The sequence below is a fragment of the Fusarium subglutinans genome (assembly GCF_013396075.1).
Source record: "Fusarium subglutinans strain NRRL 66333 chromosome Unknown NRRL66333_c0000400, whole genome shotgun sequence".
Classification (NCBI taxonomy): domain Eukaryota; kingdom Fungi; phylum Ascomycota; class Sordariomycetes; order Hypocreales; family Nectriaceae; genus Fusarium; species Fusarium subglutinans.
This window is the reverse complement of record NW_023502463.1, coordinates 2,023-19,793: the sequence shown is the minus strand read 5'-3', so window position 1 is coordinate 19,793 and position 17,771 is coordinate 2,023. Positions and strand designations below refer to the sequence as shown.

Here is a 17,771-nt window from a genome sequence, read left to right as displayed (position 1 = left end):
AAAATTTTATTTTAAAACTGTAATTTAATAGCTACTTTATTAAATTTAATATAATTAAATTAATATTAAGGGGTTGTGCAAATATACTTTAACCTCTAACCTGACTTATTTATACACCTGGTTATGCAGAAAACACGTAACCCTAAACGCACTACCGGTTATGCAGGTATAAGTCCCTAGCACTCAAAGGCGCCGATTTCAAAGTTAGTAATAACTTTAGTAAGTTACTAAAACTACTGCCTTATCTCCTTAATGCCTACTTCTTTATATTTTACTTAAGAAGCTTCTTTAGCCTTTAGGATTAATTTATTAAGCTTAGGATAATTATTATAAAAGCGCTAATACTATATTTTACTAACTAGCTTTATATTAGGATTATAGTAATAGTATAGTATATTTACTGTATCTTTAACTTTATATTTAAAGGCAGGCAGACCTAACTTTTATATCTAGATAATAAAGGCTATAATAGCTTTTTTTTCTTTATTAGTTAGTAGCCTTAGCTAACTTATTTATTTATTAGGAATATCTTTAATTAAGAGGGTATTTATAGCTTTAAGCTTCTTTATAATATAGCTAATAGTTATATACTTAAAGCCTAGATAACGCTTCTTAGCCTTATAAAGGGATAATAGTTACTTAAAGAGGTTATAGGCAAGGCCTTATTAAAAGTATAGGTATAAAGAAATAACTACCTAAGCAGCTTTAAAATTCGTAGGGAAGTATATAATATAGATTAATAAAAAAGACAGTATATTTACTAATTATTATCTTTAAATTTATTAATTTAGGTATAAAAAACCAAAGAATCGTAACAGCTGGCCATACAGGGCTATATTAGCCTTTTATACCTGTATCGCACTTTTGTGCCTAACTAAGCTTGCTTAGTTAGCCCCCCCCCGGCTCGAGCCAACGGGTACTCAAATCGACCCCTGACGACCAAAGTGAAGTAGTCTATGGTAGGAAATAATTTGGAATGCTCCATGGCTCAAACAGATTCTATCATCTGTGTATAGATGATTGGTCTGACGAGTGAACTCCAGTTTAATTATAGCAACATCGTGAAACGAGAAACTCGCGTACACTGATATGTAACGTTGATAGGTCTTGTCCATGTTATAGTGCTTCCATTCATCCTGCAATCAATCACTCGGCACATATTGTCGGTTCTTTACTCACCATGCTTACTCGTCAGCAACGCTACAACCGTACAGGGAACTATTCTTGTTGTGTCGATGGTAGACGGACCTTGTTTTTGCATCCGATACATCCAATGGTTGCAGTAGACACGGATGCTAATGCTACCTATGGTCCAGGGACAGCCCTTTTCAGCCTCTACATGCTTTATCATTAACACAACGCTTTGAGTTTGGACGACAAATGGCTTTTGTTCTCATACATTAGTAGGTAACCGGCAGATTTAGTAGTGTGACTATGAATATTTAGGTAAGTTAAGGCACACATGGTAGGTTAGTAGTCTCCTTGGGTACGAAAGCTGGTCGGCGACAATGAAATTGAGTATCATGCTGGGGGATTTCTCCCCTTTCTTTGACCTATCTACTACCTATTCAGTTATGTAAATTGAGTATACTTCGTCCTATCTTCCACATCTAGGTATTCTGTTCCTCTCTGAACAATAGCATGCATGATCTATCATATTCTACATTTGAGCTTCATCTGCCAACCCCTCTCAACTCACAGTAATAAACCATCTCGCACATGGAGCTCCACATCACGCCGGACAAGCAAACCAACCTGATAAGAACACATCATAACCTTCCCAGAAGCATGATATTGCAGATCTCGTATCATGTTGATCGTAAATATCTCACTCACCAGCGAACAATTTACCCTGGAGAGAGGGGCAGATCAGTCACCACTATCGATCCGTAGAATCTCTCCGGGAATTACTCCGTGAGGCCTATTAAATAGAACGACAAACTACCGATGTCGTTCTGCTGGTCAACTCGCTGTAAAAACTGTCTCACGGTAGAGCTTTAACAAGACGCTGTGTGACAGCACATAACACCCTGCAGTTCGACGCCAGCTGCATTTGATCAGAGCCTCATTACTGGATTGGCGCTGTTGCACATCATCTTTGTCCCATATACGACACTGGTTTTGTTCTCTTGGGCGATACACCCGTGAAAGTGCACAGTACTGCCGAAGAAAAGTGGCTTGAATCGGTTCATCGTGAGTTAATGTTTGATCACGAGCAGCCGTCTCACGTGCTGAGAGCCCATGTGGATGTGGATTGTGTATGTATATAACTAACAGGCTGCAGACGATATCACCGTAGCGCCGTCCAGTGCCAGCATCAACCCAGCTCTCTGTAGGTAATCATGGGTAGCACGGATCAAAGTTTGCGAGCCTGGTGGAAAGAGAGCTCGGTGTATCAAGTGTACCCTGCATCTTACCAAGATTCCACTGGCTCTGGCGTTGGAGACCTGAAGGGCATCATCTCTCGAGTTGATTACCTCAAAGACTTGGGGGTCGATATCGTATGGCTTTCACCAATCTTCAAGAGCCCCCAGGTTGATATGGTGTGTTACCACCTTTTTTTTCCCCTCTCGAAGAAGCAGCAAGATTGCATTATATATTAACAAAGCCTAGGGGTATGATATCAGCGACTATTACACAATCGACCCTCCATATGGTGATGTCTCAGATGTTGATGTCCTCAAGGACAAGCTCCATGAACGAGGCATGAAGCTCGTTCTCGACCTGGTCATGAATCATACTAGCGATCAGCATGAGTGGTTCAGGGAGTCTCGAAAGTCCAAGGACAACCCTTATCGTGATTGGTATATCTGGAAGCCTGCAAAGTACGACTCCGAAGGGAACAGACACCCTCCCAACAACTGGGATGCTCATTTCCAAGGTTGGTACACTAGGGATTCTCATTCTGGGTTACCCAGCTAACGGATATATAGGAAGTGCCTGGGAGTACGACGAAACCACAGATGAATATTATCTCTGCCTCTTCTGCAAACAACAGCCAGATCTTAACTGGGAGAACCCGGCAGTCAGAAAACAAGTTCACGATGTCATGCGCTTTTGGCTCGACAGAGGCACCGATGGGTTCCGCATGGATGTCATCAACTTTGTCAGTAAGGACCAGGCCTTCCCCGACTCCGACAAGACTGTACTTCGTGGTCATGAATTTTATGCTTGTGGCCCCCGATGCCACGAGTTTCTCAAAGAGATTGGTGCTATTCTGCAAGAGTACGATGCTTTCAGCGTGGGCGAGATGCCCTGTGTGCATGATGAGCGCGAGTTGATTAAGGCTGTTCGTGGTGACCGGGGAGAGTTGAGCATGATTTTCCACTTTGAGTTGTAAGTCAAGGTTTCCAACATCAGTGTTATATCAGCCGCTGATCAACTCACAGGATGGATCTTGATCATGGCGTCGGCGGCAAGTTCACACCTAGATCCTGGGACCTTTCTGAGCTCAAATCTACCACTCTCAAGTGGCAGAAGTTCATGTACGACAATGAAGGCTGGAACGCCCTTTACTTGGAGAACCATGACCAACCACGGGCTGTCAGCCGCTTTGTTCACGATGACACTGAGCATCGGGTGGACAGTGCGAAGCTTATCGCCATCTTCCTGGGTTTCCAGTCGGGCACCCCCTTTATTTACCAAGGACAGGAGATTGGGATGACCAATGTCCCTAGGGACTGGGACTTGGAAGAGTACAAGGACCTTGACTGCCTTCGACATTGGGAGTAAGTCAGGGAATCCAGCTGCTAAACACATTTCACTGACATCCCTCACAGCCTTCACAGAAACGATGATGAGGCAGCTCAAAACTCCTACAAGGTTGAGTATCAGAAGAAGTCTCGTGACAATGCCCGAACTCCCATGCAATGGGACGCAAGCCCCAACGCTGGCTTTACTACTGCAGATGTTAAGCCCTGGATGAGAGTCAACGATAACTATAAGGAAATCAACGCTGCATCCCAGACTTCAGACCCCAACTCTGTGTACAGCTGCTATCGCAAAGTCCTGCAGAGACGAAAGGAGTTCCTGGACATATTTGTATATGGAAACTTCCAACTCGTTGACGAGTCCAACGAGAAGGTCTTTGCATACTCACGAACGGCTGACAACGGAGAGACCGCTCTCATCGTATGTAACTTCACAACTGATACAGTTGCGTGGTCTTTGCCCGGCAAGACGCGAGAGGTGCTGGTCAGCTCTGCTGGAAGAACAATTGATGAGTTAAACAGTGGGGAGACCAAACTGGCACCTTGCGAGGCCTTCGCAGTCCTGCTCGAATAGGATGAGCTGAATATTGAGACTCGCAACATATTCGATCCCCATATAAGAGGAGAACGACGGTAGGCCAATTGATAGATTTAAATCAAACCGTGAATTCATTCGCTCTTGGAGATTCGATGCTTGTGACATGAAGAGAGTTGGTAGCAAGACGAAGACGTGCATTCTCATTACCCAGCGGTTGATATTGGCCGAGTATCTACTCATACAAGATACATAAACCACTCCTCGCCCCGCTCTATTCGTGTAGATTTGACCATTACACCGCCTCTCTAGTCCTGTCGTCCCTTTAGTAATCGCTTGGTGACCTTGTCCTTCTCGATGATGTAAACGTGAGCACCCCAGCCTGAAAGGGCATCACGGTCAACAGCGTTGAGCAACGACTGAGAGATGGTCTCGAAGAGGGCGTCGGGTTCCTATAAGTAATATGATCAGCATTTCGCTCTTGAGCGGAGCAGAGCAACAGCCGAACTTGGACGACGTATAGCTGCTTTGTCATTATTTGCATACCAGATCAGGCTCCCAGAGACCCTCACACATGCCAAAGAGCTGCTCTGAAGCGGTACCAGAGACAATGAAGTCCTTGGCAAAGTCGATACAGCCAATACTGTCGAAGCCACAGATAAAAGGCTTGCCAGTCTTGGGATCAAGACCAGCAACGACGGGAGACACAAAGTAAGGTCCAAAACGGCGCTCGTAGAGAGATGAGGAAACGAGGTTGGCAAAAGTTCGAGGGGCGATGGAGCGCTCCTCGCGCAGGCGATACATGTTGACCTTGTAGCGGAAGAGGTCGCTCACGGTGTTGACATCGGTAGCCAGACCAGTGAGGCCCAAGAAGACGTCGCCGTACTGGAAGATCTTGGGGAAATTATTGGACACAGTAAGAGCCTGGAGACCGAGGCGAAGATCGCATGCGATGGCGACACAGTCCTTTCCGACCATGGCGACACAGGCGCCGCCGTCTGGAAGAAGAGGGAGGTTAGCTATGTATGAAGGCTGGTATAATGGCAGGCGACCGAGACGAACTTATCGAGAAAGGAGATGACTATTTATTGAGTTATATTATTAGCTTTCTGTGAAAAAGAGATTGGCTCGCCGGAGGTTAACCTACCATGATGACTTCTTGAAGGCAGAAAGGTAGATGCGAGGTCGGGGAATCGACGTCAACCAGCGGCCGTCTTATCGAGAGAAACTCGGGGACGAGGGGGGCGGTGATTCGTTGTATGAAGCCGTAAGCTTTGCAGTCGCTAATTCGTATCGTATCTTCGCGTCGTGGGGTTGTAGAATAGCAGCCGGCGTGGAGTGGATGGAGTGCGAGTTGGACAGTTGAAGCTCCCGTCACTGGATTGGAGCTACAGAAGGTGCAGTGTAATGAGGTTGTTGCTACCTCAGGTCCGTGGGTACCTTACGTACAGGCGGGCTGCAAGGCAAACACGGTCTGGCGTGGCCAGGTACAGGTAGGTCCACGTCTGTTAGAGTAGCCTACAACTTGTGGCGGCTGAGGCTCAGTAACCAGAATTACATAAGCGAGTTTATAGTGGTGTTCGAAATCGCATTTGGAGAAGAGAGGCATTCAATGATTAGGTAGTATAGAACAGCTATTTCAGACTCTGATTCACAGAAATTTTCATGAGTTTCAAATGATCATATAGAAGTGCCATAAATTTTGAGTAGTCGATGCTCTAGAGATCTTTCCAGGTTAAGATAACTGCTCAATATTCATTCAAAGGTCGACAGACAATAGAGGTTTAGAGCAATGCGCATGCCGTGGTTTGGCATCAAACAGCAGATTTTGCCTAAGAATGGGTAGCGAATTTATTTGTTCAATGATCTTATCTACCTACCTAATTATAGACGGTCTGAGTCTTCCGTTTTCACCTAATCCAGTTACTTGAGGTTGGGAGGTTCAATTAGAAGCTTCTAGCAGCTCAGAGAGTTATTCGAGGGTGCTCATAACTCCTGGCTGCCTGCCTGCTGGAGCTGTCTCTTCAGGTTGGTAGGTGAGACCCCTCTACCTGTAGTACGTGACCCCGCTGTTGACACTCGACTCACCTGCACACACACACCTGGCTGCTTACATCACCGCCAACCGAGCTCAACATCTATCCCCCGCGATCATCCTGTCCTTCATTAACAAATTCATGTTAGTCTAATACAGGTGCAGCTTCAGCCCTATACATCATCTTCTTAGTATCAACACCTTCTGAAGAATGGCGACCAACGTTGTGGTGATAGCCACCGACCTACGGCGAGCTACTATCAAAGTCAACCCTGGAACCTACCTTATTGATGTGTTGGAGGAAGCTTGTAGAAGACTCAACCTTTCCAGTGACAAATACATTGTCAAGTAGGTACAACACGCTCGAGTTAGGCTCTTCCGCTGCGCAAATAGCTAACGAAATTAACGCATAGACACCGGCAAAAAACAGTAGATTTATCTGTCCCCTTCCGAACTTCTGGTCTATCACCTGGCGCAAAACTTGAACTTGTCCAAAAGTCGAAAACCCCCTCTGCTATCCAAGTCGCCCTTCAAGTTCCTCCACCCGAGGGTCGCGAAATACCCGGTGGCCGGTTGATTCAAAAATTCCCCAGCGATCTCACCATATGGAAGCTTCTACGCCAGTTCGAGAGCGGAGAGGCCAGCAATGGAAGGAACATCAATATTACCGGCCGCGGGATCGCGCAAATGAGTGGTGATGCAGGGAGTGGTAGCGGACAACTTTACTATGAAACACCTGTTCTCAACATTATGGGACGAGAGCTTTCAACCTTTGCCGATTTCCAGAAGACACTATCGCAACTAGGATACAACTCAGGGAGTGTCCTGATTAGATTGGACTACCGAAAGACAGACAAGACACTGTACGATGCAATGACAGAAATTGGCAAGTTCTTCAAAGATACCGAAGATGGAGACCTGAAGACAGAAGCGCCAGCTGCAAAGGTAGAGCTTGCACCAGAACAAGGGGCGCAGAAACCAGAGGAGCAAGCACAAAGGGAGACACAGGACTCGCAGATGACGGAAAACCAAGTAGAACAAACAGATGATCCAGTCCCCAGTCAACAAGAAACAGGGCCCAAGGCTGCTATCGAGGACAACATGGACATCGACTCTTCTCAGCCCGGGGATCCTCTGGCACCTATCAACGTTTTCCTTGCTCCTTCAGGATCAACACCTGCTGCAGCCTTGGCTCCCGCTACCGATGCTGACTTTGCCCCTACAATCGCTCATGCGCAACTTCATCAAGCTCGGCTTCAGGGGGATTCGAGGAACAGGCGTCTGCTATCAGACCGCGAATTGGAAGAGAAGGCTGCTGCAGAGGCCGCAAGGATCAATGCAATCAAGTCTGTTCTCGTCAAAGTTCGATTTCCGGACAACACAAGCAGCGACTGGGAAGTAAGTTCCTCTCACAGCGGCCAGTTCATCTACGATGCTGTTCGGCATGTTATGGCCCATAACAACGAACCTTTCCATCTTGTTCTTGCTGGGACCAAGATTGTGATCAAAGACGATCCTAGCCCCAGCAACGGATTGATCAAGGCGTATAAACTATCCGGGCGTACCTTGATGACCCTGGTCTGGGATGATGCTGTACCATCAGCCGTACGGAAGGAGCCATTCCTCAAGGCCAATATTGCTCAAAAGGGCCAGCAGGTCAAGGTGCCTGAGCTCATTGCCTCGAATGATCAAGAAGAGGAAGTACCTGTTGCTCGGCCAGCACAAACAGAGAAGGGAGAGGGCTCAGGAGAGAAGACTGGCAAGAAGATACCTAAGTGGCTCAAGCTGGGCAAGAAATAGACAATAGTGGCAGTTTAGAAACGTCACGGAGTTTGCATTAACCATCATTGGTGGCGTTGGTTTAAGGTAGCTTTTTCATAGCGCAAAACAGCGAGATCCACAGGTCATGAATACATATTGCATCCAACGGACATAAGTTCGAAAATGAAGGGGAGGCGTCACTCATCACGCAAGACAGATTGGAACATGGCTTGATCATTACGCCATAAGTCTCTTGAAAGTGTTGGTATTCCGGCGATCCGCAGCTAAATCCCTGCCACGGAGCGTCCAAGCCGTTAATTTTTTTAATCGATCAAATCGTGACCACGCCAATCCATGCGAACCCCTTTCGGTGCCAGATTCCCAAAAATCAGATCAAACCGAGTTGGTTTAGTGACCAGTACGGCGGGCCTCAGCGATGACGCGCTGGAGCTCGTCGACCTTGGCCTTGGCACGGCCGAAGGTACCGAGCTTCGATGCGAGTTAGTACTTATATCGTGGGGTGACTGCGGTGTCTGGGTTCGACGTACTCTCTTCTTGGCGAGCTTACGGGCACGCTTGTCCTTGGAGTTGCGGAGCAACTCAATGACTCGGCGCTCGTAGGGGGCAAGGCTGTGGAAAAAAAGGTGGTTAGCAAAAGCTCGAGCACGTATTTGATGACTCCGCTAATGAATAGGGTTGATCTCGGTGACGAGGCCTTGAACAGGCGGTGCAAAACTGCCATGTCCAGCATCTCCCATCAGTTGCCTCCCAACCCAACCTCTAGTACCAAAAAAAAAAAACATGTGCGACTTACCCAGCGACCTCCTTGACGACCTCACGGACGAAAGCGGTGCGCTTGCTCAGGTGACCCTTGGTTCGGGAAACACGGGGCTTGACGACACGGGGAGTGGTTTTCTGTAATATCGGCGACAAATGTCAGCGTCCATCGTCTGCTAGTTGGGTGGTTGTCGAGCCCTCATCCGTCGCGAAGGCGAAGACAAAGCAGAGATCCTCCACGAGGTGAGACTGCGACAGAAAGACGTACGTGACCCTTGTTGAGGCCGACGGCCAGGCCAGATCGAGCGGTTTCAGCGGCCATTGTTGCTGGATGGGTTAGTTGGATCGTGAGGTGACGAGAATATTTCCAACAGGTTCAGGAAAAACGAGGGGATCTCTTAGTTGAAATTTTGCCAAATGTGGGGTCACGTGCCGAAGGGTCAGTTTACATTTTGTGCGAACCCCACAAGTGGCATTTTGGCGGCGAGTGGATCTATCTAACTAATCTGTGAGACGGCTCTTCAGAGCTCAGAAGAGGACCAGATTAACACGGAAATCTACAAACCAAGAACTGCACTTAGCATCATGTACCGTCAAGTCTGAGTTTAAACATAATTTGACTCTTACGAGAAACAATGATGCGAACCATGCTTAAATTAAACGGATATGGCATCATATCTTGAAGGCCAGGATTAGCACTACGGCAGCCTAGAATCAGCATGAATATCTAGGTACCTACTTGTGTGTATACCCGGCCTCACCCAGCAACATGCCATCTTCATCCAGGTGCTTTATGATCCTGGATGCCTCCAAATCCACACAGGAGGTCAAATAGTTCAGATACGACAATCCTTTGTGCATTGCGATCGACAACCGAGTCTTCAAGGGAGAGCATCCTCCAATCTTCCTTGTGTTAAAGCGAAACACGGAAAATGTAACCAGCAGAACTCGGAAAGTCATCGCTTCTCAGTCCAACGTTTTTGCATGAAGAGATCACGTTTCTATTCTTGTGTCACCCAACAGCAAACAGCCTTGTCGGCCATCTGTTCTGTTACTAATAATAACTCTGACACTTAGACGCTTGGTTACAGAGGCTCTATCGTAAACAATGAGTTGGCCATGCATATTCCATAGTAAACGTCCGAGGCTCCGACCAGCAAACATGAAACACGATCGGCATCCAATCAATTGCACTGCCTGGTTGTTGGAACCTCGCCTCCGATCCCGTCAACTCCATGTCTCCTTGCGGATGCAGAAGGATCTGCGGGTGGAATTGGATTGCATTGCACGACGGCGCTGGAATCGAGAGCAGGCCCGATTTAATGAGTTACTAGGCCGCGTGTTCGGTAAGGCAAGGAGAAACCACTCGGAGCGGTTGATGCTCTGACGTCGTGTTCTCCATATGGCTTTTGATGGACTTATAAACTACTAACTTGCCTACCTCGCTAGTCATGTCTTGAGTTGAAAATCTGGTGTTTGACAACATCAAACTTCACAAATTTCACTTCGTACCAAACACACATACTTCCTTCCTCCAATACTCCCACAATGCAATTCGGGCTTTTGTTTCTTTCTGCTTTGCCCGCAACTTGGGCCGCACATCTCTACGCAGTTCCTCAGAGTCTTTCACTTCTCGAGACCAGTGCTGAAGATAATGGCTGCACACTCCCCGATACCTACAGCATCCAGAATTTCAAGGCAGAGTCTAAAGACAGCGGCAAGACGCTCAGTGGCTTTGACTTCGTATTCTTCGACCAGGACACCAAATTGACGACCCCTTGTCACAAGAACGCTTCTTCAAAGGCCATCACGGGCTTGGGAGGCAGGGATCGTTTTGCGTGTGACAACGACGCGGTGGAGTTCATCTGGACTGACGATACCAAGAAGCTATGGATGATGGAGAAGGTTTGTCAACAACAGGATGGGTAAGTAATGAATCCTTGATCTTGAAGAGAAAACATGCATTGACAGTAGCCCAATAGATCTGTATCATATGAGGCCAGTGGTAGCATCATTCTCAACGTCAAGTGTGCCAGGACTGGTGGCTGCTCAAGCAACTCGACAGACCAGAAGTCGGCCTTCACTAGCCTACAACCCGTGAGAGAGGCTCCTCCTCCCTAGGAAATCAGTCTGTAATAAGTAAGATCTCATGATCTTGAGTCGTGCAGAATCCAGACTGTCCGATGGGTAAGGTACCTAGGGTAGTAGTCAGGCGGGCTACTTTATCACTTGTACAAAACAAAATTGGACGTATGAGGATAGTAGTAAGGCGAGGAAAAGACAACGACAATGTCCCACTAGTACTAAATAGAGAATCGGCTAAACGTCGATATGAGCAACGTATCCGTACTTTGTTCGTGATTTCTTTAAGAGATCGTTTATTCAGGACTTCCGCCTCCAACGTGAAAGAATGTAAAGTGGGTCTTCAATCCGGGGTAGCGTAGGCTCATTGACCAATCAGAATGTCTCATTTGGCTCTAAACAGAGGGAACAATGACGCTCCTGTTCCAATTGGTCATTTGTTGGCCTAAACAGGTACCGCTAATTCTAATACATGTGCCGTATGACCTCAACAGTTTGAAGTGTTATTCACGAGACCTGTCAACCCTGATCTTGACCTCTTCACTTGATCTACCTGCTGTTTCAGCTCTCATAATTATGTGTGTTGGGGCTAAAATCGAACAGTCCTCGATAACTTCTCAATGATGCATTATTTCTTTTCCCTCATCTCGTCCATTCTCAATTCGGAGAACTTCTGAGTCGTCACTAGAAGTTGATTTTACAACGCACAGCGAGGATTGGGGACGTTTCCAATATCGGGGGAAAGACTAGCGCATTTATGGACGCGTTTGCAGCTTTTCGGACTTTGCAACTATCAGCATAGAGCACAACGTTACACCATGCGACTCAAACCTGTCAACACGATGAGGACACTGACTCTTCAGCTGGTTCTCATCACTTCATGCCTCGCTCTTAGCGATCCATTATCAATACCCAGGCACAGAAGTAATGTCCCTGATAATACACCCTACGGCATATCCGTGCCCTTATTTGCGACACTCGAGCGTTTGTCGCGGCTCGTCGACATAGCCTATTGTATCGGCACCACAGGAGTCAGGAAACCCTTCGACTGTGTCTCGCGCTGCAGCGAGTTTCCCAGTCTCGATCTCATCAATACGTGGAATACTGGACCTTTGCTCAGTGACAGTTGCGGCTATATCGCTGTTGATCACGGCGTGAGACAACGCGGAGACAATGACGCTTACATGGCCGGTGACCCTGCTATCGTGGTGGCTTTCCGCGGTACCTACAGCATCGCCAATACGATTGTCGATCTGAGTACTGTACCGCAAGAGTATGTGCCGTACCCATCTCCTGACCACGGTGGAGAAAATCCTCCTGACGAACCGAAGCATCAATGCACAAATTGTACGGTGCACATGGGGTTCCTCCAGTCCTGGAAGAATGCTCGACGCCTCGTACTTCCACAATTGAGACAGCTGAGGCTCCAATATCCTTCTTATCCTGTTCAGCTTGTAGGCCATAGTCTGGGAGGTTCCGTCGCTTGCCTCGCTGCACTGGAGCTCAAGGTATCTCTAGGATGGCAGGGCGTCATAGTCACGACTTTTGGTGAGCCCCGAGTTGGGAATGAAGGGCTCGCTCGCTTCGTCGATGAAGTCTTCCACCTAGATGGCCAAGATGATCTCGAAGGGCGACAATACAGGCGGGTTACTCACAAGGAAGACCCCGTACCCCTGCTTCCCCTGGGTGAATGGGGCTACAAGTCACACGCAGGTGAGATATACATCGCCAAACAAGAGCTCAGCCCTTCTGAAGCCGATATTTACATGTGTATCGGCGACAACGATCCGAAATGCATATCCGGGGCAGACGACTCGTTATGGATGACGATACGCCGCTTGTTCCACGTCAAAGGCCTTCTAACGGTCTCGGACAAATTAGCAGAGTTGAACGGATTCCCTTCCAGATTCAAGCTATGGCAACTGCTGTTTGCTCATCGGGACTACTTCTGGAGACTCGGCCTCTGTGTACCAGGAGGCGACCCTGCAGATTGGGGCAGAGGGCGGTACCAAGGACCGGAGACAGAGGAGCTATGAATTTTTTTTATTAAAAACTTATTGTGATGCGGTTGGCACGCGTTGATGATATGGAAAAGCCTGCTCGAAGATATCTCATGTATGAACTTAATGGATTAATACATATGAAGGGCTGCAACAGAATCAACATGGTTGAAATCGAATTTGTCATGTAATTCATCAAGCATTCGACAAATCCAATGTAGTCTCAAGCGTCTAAAACCCAATGATTCATGTTACAGAACCACCATATGGACGAAAGAGGTCATGTTTTCTACTCTGTGCCAGCCAGTATATCTAACGTGTTGTCCAAAGTCCTACGATCTTCTGATGACCTGGTCCATCCAGCCAGTCCCGCTGACCATGGGCTAGACCGAGCGGAAAGCTCCACCAAAACAAGCCGAACCAGGATTATTCGAAGTCATGTCAACAAGTGATAAGAAGGGTCCCAGGCTAAAAGAGGTCCCTGAAAGAAAGATCCCCCCCCCGGGTAAGGCTACTGGAACTCATACTTATCCAGCCTGATTGACTTGTTTCCATGTAGACAGTCCATCATCTGGAACACCCACTACAATAAGAATGAGATAAGAAAGGACGATATCACATTCCTGCTGCTGAGCTGTCTGTACTGTATGAGGCAAAACTGGTTTCTACGGCTCTGGTGGAACGTGGGCTTCGGATGATTGCAGATGGGTCCGTGGGATAAGAGGAGAATTGGTTCAGTTTAACAGGGGTTTGATGAGCGACAGAGCAGCTATTTAGCTCCAGACTGCAAAGAGAAGGGCTCCATTGAAGTCGGCCAGGGCTGGCTACGAACAAGACTACAACTTATGTATAACAAATGAGTTGAACTTGACAGCTACAGTGTGCCCGTAAAGTAGAATTTCCTGAAACGAGCAGGATATCACCAAACTCTAACCAGCTAAACAGATCCCACATCCAGGTTCGCGGATTCCTGGTCAAGGATGGACAAATCGAGGCGTGCGATATGACATGGAGGGGTTGCCAGCAAGCGGAATGAGAATGTCAAGTGTCAAGTCACAAGGCAGGGATTTGACCCGTTCAAAGCGAGATGGGCAGATCTTGAGATTTGATGCAGCCCGGCCAGGCCAGCAAAGAGTACTACTACTGTATCTATGTATTAGTCCTGACGAACTCCATAGATGGGGTTCTGTTTCTTGACGGATACAAGTGCGAGTGCTGTGGATGGTCTGTCTAGATTTTCTAGATTGTGTAAGAAATCTTGGTCCAGGTTTCAGATAGTGGTTTTGGTCTTGGCTTGATACGTATATCGCAACAGGCGTCTCAGAGTCAGGATCAGCGTCACAGAATCCAGACTGTACCAAAGTGGTTGGATTTGATAAGCTCTTAGACGCTGGAGTGGGCGGTTAATACAACGGACGATCCCAGGAAATGAGTTCATCTCGTGCGAAGCTCCCGCGACCTGTAAACCAGCAGAATAGAATTGTCATGTGCTGGTGAGGTCTGTAAGTCTAACTATGGAGGCGTATGAATGGTGGACTCTCATGTGCCTTTTGGCGGTAGTGGCAGTCATAGGCAGGCAACAACAGGTCATCACTGGTCAAAAGCCTCTCGGATCTCAGACTTTCAGCCATGATTCGTGTGTGAGATGCGTGCTGCCGTCTGTGGCGGGCCTGGAGATAACCAGGACAAGGGTCCAATAGAAGTCGTCTCATCAGCCCCAATGAGGCTGATTCTATTATGATGCAGAGACAACAACAACAAGCATTGTGTGTGATTTCTCATAGAAAAAGCAGCTTGCCGTAAAGGAGACACTAGCACGTGCATATCAGCACCATCCCCTGTGAATCAAAAAGTAAAGGGGTCTGTCTGTCTGTCTGTCTGCACAGGCGTGAATGAACTGGAGGAGAGAGATTGGCGTCAACTGACAGGGCTAATGAGCACCAAGCATCAAACAACGGCCAGAAAACTGTTTCGTTTGGTGGAAGAGGGGTGAAGTCAATGGAAGGGGGCTCATCTCTGTCGTCACTTTTTTTACGCTCACGTGGCTACCTGTGTATTGTTTACATCCGGCATGGCATGGCATGGCAGCCTGGGGCCGGCCCAGGACAAAGCCCAGGTTCCTTGGGTTTCCACTAACTTAGCACGCCAGCTCCGCAGTATTTGAGACTGCAGACAGACACTGGGCTCAGACTGCTCCAAGATACCCGGACCTCACGTTCAGTATTGGATGCACTGCAATTTAGATGAGGCGGGCAGCTATGGCGCACCCGGTTCCGTCTGGACTTTTTAACAGGGACATGTTCCGCTAAACGGGGAGATCATATCGGCTCCCCTATTTTCTCCTCTCTCTCCAGTTAATGGTACTGTCGGTTGTCTTGAAAAGATCCATTCATTATTAGAGCGGTGACTGGGTTTGTGGTGCACTAATGTAGATATGCGGGTTAAACAGTTACCAAGAAGTGGGAGTCAAAGGCCCAGAGGCCAACAGCCCGGGCCCAAGGCGACCCTGGGATTGGGCGGGCCACGCTGTTCCTTGGGCGATACACCCCTAGAAACGATCCATTGGGGGGAGCTGCCCGCACTGCCCGGGGGCCTGCCCGCTGCCTGTCCGGCTGGTTCCCATCCATTCCATTAGGTACAGGGCGCTGCCAAAATCCAATTCTAATGCGCAAAATACGTACCTGGGTACCTCACTCACCCAACGCCTGACCCCGCCTAACTACACCTCAGTCCAATCCAGTCACTGGTCTCACTCTACCTTACCTTACTTTACCTTACCTCTACTCATCCCTCTCCCTACGCGCCCCCCAACTCTCAACCTCAAAAATTCAATCTCTCACTCAACCTCTCTTCTCCCTGTCACGACTACTTCCACTTCCCTTTTTCTTATCAAACAATTCCCAATATCTTCCAAAATGGCCACCGAGGTATGTATTCTTCCTGCCAGTCTCTCTATACTTTCTCCAGAGATGCTCTACCCTTTTTCCCTCTCGGCCTCCTGTCCCGCCGAAGGCCGCACAACCCCTCAATCGAAGCCCAACATGGACAAACGGTGACAACACCATGAGGTTCCTCCTCGAAACTCACGATTCGTCCATGGCCTTGAACTCTCGGCTATGTAGCTTGCGATTCTCTAGAGGCTCCCTCAACTTGCCATCAGGCGGTGTTACTCGATTCCCTCCCCCTCCCCTTCGCCCCTCCCTGCTCAACTCCCATCCCCATCTCTCTAATCAAAATGCTTAATGCTGACTCTCATGGTGTGATAGCGTGAAAGGTTTGTCTACGGCATCCCCTGCCGGATCTCTTCCGACGCTATCGGCGCCCTGCCAATACCTTGGCTCGTCCAGCTCGTTTAGGAATCCAGATCCCCTTCGAAGGACATCGTATCGCTGACATCGTACGTGTTACCTCACTATAGCAAGACCTTCCTGGCCCGCCTCTGCGAGCAGGCCGAGCGCTACGATGAGATGGTCACCTACATGAAGGAGGTGGCTAAGCTGGGCGGAGAGCTCACCGTTGACGAGCGTAACCTCCTCAGCGTCGCCTACAAGAATGTTGTCGGCACCCGACGTGCCTCGTGGCGCATCATCTCCTCGATCGAGCAGAAGGAGGAATCTAAGGGCTCCGACAAGCACGTCTCCACCATCAAGGACTACCGCAACAAGATCGAGACCGAGCTCGAGAAGGTCTGCCAGGATGTTCTCGATGTTCTCGACGACTTCCTCATCCCCAACGCCGCCACCGGCGAGTCCAAGGTCTTCTACCACAAGATGTGCGTTTTTATCTTCCCCGCCTCTAGCCTGAGGCCCCTCGTCTTCCCGCCCTTTTTGTGCTCGCTCACGCAGCACTACACTCATCTCGCTCCATGCGTGCTTTTTCCCCCGCCGGGGAAAAAAAATTGCACTCTATTTTTTAATTTAGTTATCGAGAAGCTGACCGTGTTTCTTTCTGATGAATAGGAAGGGTGACTACCACCGTTACCTCGCTGAGTTTGCCTCTGGTGAGAAGCGCAAGGGTGCTGCTACCGCTGCCCACGATGCTTATAAGGTAAGGCTAAATTAAAACCCAACTACCCCCCACCTCCGTCACATGCCGCAAGATCCGGGCCGCTGGTGCCCCTCGCTGACAAGTTTTGCCCAACCACAGAGCGCTACCGATGTTGCCCAAACTGAGCTCACTCCCACTCACCCCATCCGTCTGGGTCTCGCTCTCAACTTCTCCGTCTTCTACTACGAGATCTTGAACTCCCCCGACCGTGCTTGCCACCTCGCGAAGCAGGCCTTCGACGATGCTATTGCCGAGCTCGACTCCCTCTCTGAGGAGTCTTACCGCGACAGCACCTTGATCATGCAGCTTCTCCGAGACAACCTCACCCTCTGGACTTCTAGCGACAGCGCTGAGGGCGAGGCCGCTGGTGCTGCCGATGCTCCCAAGAAGGAGGAGGGCGAGGCTGCCAAGCCTGCTGAGCCTGCCGCCGCCCCTGCTGAGGAGCCTGCGCCTGCTGCTGCCTCCTAAATCTGTCAATAATCCCCCTCGATACCACATGCGTCTCGGCATATAGGAACCGAGACGTATTCTTGCCCCGGTTACACTTGTCTGCCCCCGGACACACGGATAGCTGGGCCTGTCTTGGGCGGGCTGGATGATAGTACGAGGCTTCTTCTTTTTGCGCGGTGCGTTGCTTTTTTCCCATGGCGATGGAGAGAGGGAGGAATCACAAAGGGTCTGGTTTCTGGCAAGGGAGAGTGTACGGCGTGGAATCTTTCGTCTTGTTTGTCCGTCGGACTAGTAAGAAGGGAAGAAGGGAGTGGGAAAATTCGATCCGCCAACACTCGGTGATGACGGTTATTTGTCTTTTTTTCTCTCTTTTC

The 17,771-nt window shown here is 48.6% G+C and overlaps 7 protein-coding genes across 7 annotated transcripts; 5 read left to right on the top strand and 2 right to left on the bottom strand.

Moving 5' to 3' along the window:
• Positions 1-2,342: 2,342 nt before the first annotated feature.
• Positions 2,343-4,284, top strand: FSUBG_13806 (trehalose-6-phosphate hydrolase; the record flags this gene model as incomplete). The annotated part of the gene is made up of 5 exons (XM_036678736.1): positions 2,343-2,543; positions 2,614-2,881; positions 2,934-3,336; positions 3,390-3,728; positions 3,780-4,284. The coding sequence occupies 5 exons, from the start codon at positions 2,343-2,345 to the stop codon at positions 4,282-4,284; spliced, it is 1,716 nt and encodes a 571-aa protein (XP_036530737.1).
• Positions 4,285-4,553: 269 nt separating this feature from the next.
• On the bottom strand, positions 4,554-5,223 carry FSUBG_13805 (proteasome component PUP3; the record flags this gene model as incomplete). Its single annotated transcript, XM_036678735.1, has 2 exons — positions 4,554-4,697; positions 4,792-5,223. 2 exons carry the CDS (start codon positions 5,221-5,223, stop codon positions 4,554-4,556), a joined length of 576 nt encoding a protein of 191 aa, XP_036530736.1.
• A 1,268-nt stretch (positions 5,224-6,491) lies between these two features.
• Positions 6,492-8,080, top strand: FSUBG_13804 (UBX domain protein; the record flags this gene model as incomplete). Its single annotated transcript, XM_036678734.1, has 2 exons — positions 6,492-6,628; positions 6,694-8,080. The coding sequence occupies 2 exons, from the start codon at positions 6,492-6,494 to the stop codon at positions 8,078-8,080; spliced, it is 1,524 nt and encodes a 507-aa protein (XP_036530735.1).
• Positions 8,081-8,449: 369 nt separating this feature from the next.
• On the bottom strand, positions 8,450-9,140 carry FSUBG_13803 (60S ribosomal protein L36; the record flags this gene model as incomplete). Its single annotated transcript, XM_036678733.1, has 4 exons — positions 8,450-8,530; positions 8,590-8,671; positions 8,856-8,956; positions 9,087-9,140. The coding sequence occupies 4 exons, from the start codon at positions 9,138-9,140 to the stop codon at positions 8,450-8,452; spliced, it is 318 nt and encodes a 105-aa protein (XP_036530734.1).
• A 1,226-nt stretch (positions 9,141-10,366) lies between these two features.
• Positions 10,367-10,939, top strand: FSUBG_13802 (uncharacterized protein; the record flags this gene model as incomplete). The annotated part of the gene is made up of 2 exons (XM_036678732.1): positions 10,367-10,743; positions 10,801-10,939. 2 exons carry the CDS (start codon positions 10,367-10,369, stop codon positions 10,937-10,939), a joined length of 516 nt encoding a protein of 171 aa, XP_036530733.1.
• A 779-nt stretch (positions 10,940-11,718) lies between these two features.
• FSUBG_13801 (triacylglycerol lipase) lies at positions 11,719-12,936 on the top strand (the record flags this gene model as incomplete). The annotated part of the gene is made up of 1 exon (XM_036678731.1): positions 11,719-12,936. The coding sequence occupies one exon, from the start codon at positions 11,719-11,721 to the stop codon at positions 12,934-12,936; it is 1,218 nt and encodes a 405-aa protein (XP_036530732.1).
• A 2,879-nt stretch (positions 12,937-15,815) lies between these two features.
• Positions 15,816-17,415, top strand: FSUBG_13800 (tyrosine 3-monooxygenase tryptophan 5-monooxygenase; the record flags this gene model as incomplete). Its single annotated transcript, XM_036678730.1, has 4 exons — positions 15,816-15,827; positions 16,323-16,672; positions 16,860-16,947; positions 17,047-17,415. 4 exons carry the CDS (start codon positions 15,816-15,818, stop codon positions 17,413-17,415), a joined length of 819 nt encoding a protein of 272 aa, XP_036530731.1.
• Between the last annotated feature and the right edge of the window lie 356 nt (positions 17,416-17,771).